Here is a 5,205-nt window from a genome sequence, read left to right as displayed (position 1 = left end):
AAAAAAAAAAAAAAAAAAAAAAAAGAATTTTAGCCACACTTGATCTCTACTCTTTGAGCCCTCCTTGTTCCAGAGTGCTCTGGGTGGATTCTGGCTGCTGCGAGCAGTTGGAGTTTCTTGAGGAGTCGCTGTAGCTTTGAAGGTTTTCCTTTCACCCCAGGTTTGTTTATAGATTTGATTGTGTCATGCCGGCCATTTCGGCTGGGATAACGAAGGACTTCACAGATGCAGGGAAGAGCAGGATCCGGTTACCTTTGTTTTTATAAAAAGGTTCATTTTTCTTTGTGTGAGTGAGTGTTTTGTCTGCAGGTATGCCTGGCACCGTGTGTTCAGGACCTGAAGAGATAGTGGGCGCCCTGAAACTGGAGTTACAGATGCTCGTGAGCCAACATGTGGGTGCTGGGAATGAAACCCAGCTCTTAGGAAAGGGCAGCCAGAATGGGCAGCCAGTGGCTTAACCACTTGACCATCTGTCCAGCCTGTGGTTTACGCTTTTATAACCCAGGCAAGGACTCTAGATTTTCTGTCAAAGTCCAGGCAATTTTCTTACCTTGCAATATTTCCGATTTGTTGAAATGTAAAACCCAGAGACTCCCTCCATTGTTAATTTTCTCTCTCTCTCTCTCTCTCTCTCTCTCTCTCTCTCTCTCTCTCTCTCTCTGTGTGTGTGTGTGTGTGTGTGTTTTCTTTTTCCCTTACTGTCTGAAGGCTACAGGCATGACTCTAAATACTTCTGTCACGTTTTCTTTTTACCTTAAAAATTGTGCCTTTTCAGGCCCGTGAGGCAGCTCAGCAGCTAAGCTTCCCCCTCCCCCGACCTGATGACTGAGCGGATGCCCAGGCAGCCACGAGAAGGTGGAAGGAGGGAACCTTCCTGGAGCCTCCATATGCGAACCATGGTGTGCAATATTAATAACCTTGATTATTTTATGTATATGAGCACACTATCACTGACACACCAGAAGAGGGCATCAGATCCCATCGTAGATGGTTGTGAGCCACCATGTGGTTGCTGGGAATTGAACTCAGGACCTCTGAAAGAGCAATCAGTGCTCTTCACCGCTTGAGCCGTCTCTCCAGCCCTGACAGCTTTATCTTTGAATCAGCTTCATTTCATGCCTGCCTGAACTTTAGCCTTCACTGTGTTGGACTGCTCTGAGCATTTCTAGCACGCCCTTGGGGAAGTACAAGTGACTGGTTGAGTGGACTCGGAGATAACCCCGGGGGACCTCCAGAACGAGTGACCCTGAGGGGATTCAGATTTGTGTGGGTTGATAACTGTCCACCAGAACTTCTTCTAATTACAGGTATGACGGAGCGGGTCCATGACACTTCCAAGCTTGATTGCCACTTGGAAGAAAGGAGTTTATCTTCAAGCAGGTATTGGCTTTTACAGTTTCTGTATGTGACTTCCTCATGTCGTTATTTAGCACCGAAGGATTCTGGGGCCTGGGGAGGTGACCCTGTAGGGCTGACACTTGTTGCCAAGCCTGACAACCTGAGTTTAGTTACACGTGCCCCTGCCCAATAGACCGATAAATATTAAAAAGAAACTCGGCACGCTCACACCTGTAATCCCAGCACTTGGGAGGTAGAGGCAGGTGGATATCTGAGCTGGAGACCAGCTTGGTCTACATGGTGAGTTGCAGGCCAGTCAGGGCTACACAGGGAGACCCTACCTCAAACAAGAAAAGAAAACAACTCAAATGTACGTCTACTTGGCGGTGTGTGTTGCCTGCCTGGGCTCCTATGTTGATGATTAATCTTGCTGCTAATGATCTAAAACCCACAGCCCAAACATGGGATGCCATTTGCCTGTTTTGGTGTGTAGAACTAGGTCTCTCCATGTGGCCGTCTGGTTGTTCCAACAGCCTTTGTTGGAAGAAGGCTCTCCTCTCTGTATTGAATTGCTCTGGACTTTTGTCTGTTTGCTTAGACAGCATCTTTCGTACCCCAGGCTGGTCCTCCTGCCGGTACCTCCTAAGTCTAGAGATTATTTTAATTTTTGTTCATTTGGGGGTTTTGTTTTGTTTTGTTTTGAGACAGGGTCTTTCTGGGTCTCTCCTGGTTGTTCTGGAATTCGCTCTGTAGACCAGGCTGGACTCGAACTCGCAGAGATCTGCCTGCCTCTGCCTGCTGAGCACTGGGACTCGGGGCGTGCGCCACTGACACCTGACACCTGGCTTTTTTTTTTTTTTTTTTATATGTGAGTAGCTGTCTTCAGACACACCAGAAGAGGGCATCAGATCCCATTACAGGTGGCTGTGAGCCACCATGTGGTTGCTAGGATTTGAACTCAGGACCTCTGGGAGAGCAGTCAGTGCTCTTAACCACTGAGCCAGCTCTAAGTTTTTTTTTTTTTTGTTTTTTCTTTAAGTCTTAACAAAGAATGATAATGATAACAAAATGTAGCCTTGAGACTGTGGAGAGATGATAATGCTCTCAGAATAAAAGTGCAGGAAGAAGAGGTAGGGGAAAGCTTTTTCTTGGGGGGGGGCAACTTTATACTTGTGTATATATGTGTCTCTGTGTGTGTAGCTCTCATTGATCTTCCGCTGTAGACCAGGCTGGCCTCGAACTCACAGAGATCCTCCTGCCTCTGCCTCCTGGGTGCTGGGAAGCCATCACATTCAGCTGAGTCAATTTTCTTTTTTTCTTTTTGAACCTGACTGGTCTGAAGGTATGGCTTTTACATTCAAGTGTTATCAAATATATATATTTTCCTGATGTTTACAAGTGAAAGAAAGTAACTGCTCTAGGCAGTACTGCGTCTGTGTGCACACAGGTCCCACGTGGAGGCGACCCGCAGGCTGAATTCCGGGTGCCCTGACATGACACCTGGCCCTTAGCAAGCCCTGCTGAGTTCCAGGGTTACTCCTAGTGTCATCTTTGGGGGTCTTAGATCCTGAGCCTGGAAGGGTTTCCCGTGCGTCGGGTGATGTGTGCATTTGGTCCTCTTGTAGCCTGGAAGGCAAGGACACCATGCCCAGCGACTTCTGGGAGCATCTGAAAGAGCAGCTGTCAGCCGTGCCCCCCGACTTCAGCTGTGCTCTTGAGCTTCTGAAGGAGATCAAAGAGGTGAGTTGGGGCCGGGGGCCCAGGCAGGTGGAAGGTTTCCACAGCCTGACTGTGAGGTTGGCGGCTAGTGGCCACAACCCCCGACTGCCAAGTTGACTAAGATAGAAGCCAGTGAGTGGTTTGAATGGGGTCGACGTAATGTAAAATTCTACAGCAGGGGATCGGGAAAGGTGCAGACATAGCTTGCACTTGCTTAAGGCAGCTTGTCTCTGAGGCACCGTCTCTGCTCACTTAGGTCTAGTCCAGGGCGCTCCTGGCACTCCATACAATCTAATCTAGGCCTGAGATTTACTGCTGAATAAGCTCACCCTTTCTAGTTCCAAGTTGTAGCTGGCTGGGTTCAACGCTGCTGTAGCTTTAAGATCATCTTTAAGATGATTGGATCTCGCTTCTCTCTAGGCCTCTGGCTCTTTGCTGAGCTTGGCTTCAAACTATGGTGATCTGTTCTACTCTTCTGGGTCCTCCTTATTCCCTGGCTCGGTCTGTCTTCACTTGTGTCTGGCCTGTTCCCTCTCTTCTACCCGTCTCTGTACAACTCTTCCAGTAAAACCTCCTCTTCCTCTCTCTCTACTACCTGTCTCTCTCTCTCTCTCTCTCTCTCTCTCTCTCTCTCTCTCTCTCTCATGTATATTAGTACACTGTTGAATTTAGGACTTCTGCTCATTCTGGTTGGCTCTGGTCGGCCCCGCTAGCTCAGTCCCTGCTCGCTCCAGCCCAAAGAGGCCTAAAGATTTATTTATTATTATAAATAAGTAGCTGTCTTCAGATGCACCAGAAGAGGGCATCAGATCTCATTACGGATGGTTGTGAGCCACCATGTGGTTGCTGGAATTTGAACTCAGGACTTTCAGAAGAGCAGGCAGTGCTCTTTAACCGCTGAGCCATTTCACCAGCTCCTCCACTGCCCCTCTTAAATAGCTTCCCAGCCGGGCGTGGTGGCGCACGCCTTTAATCCCAGCACTTGGGAGGCAGAGGCAGGCGGATTTCTGTGTTCGAGGCCAGCCTGGTCTACAGAGTGAGTTCCAGGACAGCCAGGACTACAGAGAAACCCTGTCTCGAAAATCCCCCCCCCCAAAAGTAGCTTCCCTTTCTTCTCTCTGAGTTGGGCAGATCCTATTCTGTCAAATNTTTCTCTGANTNNTCACTTTGTCTGCCACTCAATNAGACATCACTTTCAAACATGGCTGCTTCCTTCTACAAACTAACTTTACCTTCATTGTTTGGGAGTANAGGTGTGTACTAAGGGCTTGTCTGTATTCTGGCCAGAGGGACTAAAGGTGTGTGCTATATGGGCTGGGCCACATCACAACTAGAAACAGTTTTTTTTTTTTCAGTAAATAACAGAATCTTGGGGTTTGCAGTGTGATCAAATATCCTGCAACAAAAAGAGAAGCTGTGAGTAGTGGTAGAGACCATTCTGAAGAATTCTGGAGCCCCAGACACACAGGTTGTAAGTGAGCTTCAGTGTGAAGCTCAAGTCAGAGTATTCTGCCTCAAAAGTCTGAGGTTAACAGTGAGCTTACCTGTGGTGGGCAGCCCGCCCGCTGTTACCGCGGGGGACCATCGGCTTCCTTCAGAGAGCCCACACACTGAGACAGAGGGAAGCTGCTGCCACCCCAGCAGCAACAGTCTCAAGGGTCAGCCCAGGCAGGCCCTGCAGGGCAGGTCGGATACAAAGAAACTCCGACTTTGAAAGCTTACCAACTGAAATAGGTTAAGGGGCAGCAGCCTTCTCTTGTGCCACACAGAGCAATGTAGTATTCAGTTCTGCTCAGTAGTCAGGATCCTGCCCCTCCCCTCCCCCCCAGCTCCCTCTGTTGTGTGTTGTGGAGGTTCGGGGATGAATAAGAGTGAATTAGCAGGGGCTCATGTTTGGGAAACAGCCACCCATTGCTGCTCATCTGTCTTTTCCTTCTGAAATATAATTAACAAGATTATATTACCTTTCCTGTGTTAGGACTATATTTTATGGGTCCATCCATCCACCCACCCATCCACCCATCCACCCATCCACCCATCCACCCATCCACCCATCCACCCATCCATCCATCCATCCATCCATCCATCCATCCATCCATCCATCCATCCATCTGGTTTCTTGAGACAGGGTCTTTCTGTGTAGCCCTG

General features: G+C 48.6%; 1 protein-coding gene across 1 annotated transcript in view; it reads left to right on the top strand.

Annotated features, from left to right (window-relative positions):
• The window catches only part of Tcp11 (t-complex 11), a 13,340-nt gene that overhangs the window by 1,597 nt on the left and 6,538 nt on the right, over positions 1-5,205 (top strand). The window contains exons 3-4 of the mRNA XM_021221628.1: positions 1,308-1,380; positions 2,964-3,078. Coding sequence (XP_021077287.1) covers positions 1,308-1,380; positions 2,964-3,078 — 188 coding nt within the window. The remainder of the gene's footprint in view (positions 1-1,307; positions 1,381-2,963; positions 3,079-5,205) is intronic.

Source organism: Mus pahari, chromosome 21, assembly GCF_900095145.1.
Source record: "Mus pahari chromosome 21, PAHARI_EIJ_v1.1, whole genome shotgun sequence".
Lineage (NCBI taxonomy): Eukaryota > Metazoa > Chordata > Mammalia > Rodentia > Muridae > Mus > Mus pahari.
The sequence above is the reverse complement of the archived record's forward strand: the minus strand, read 5'-3'. Positions and strand labels throughout refer to the sequence as shown.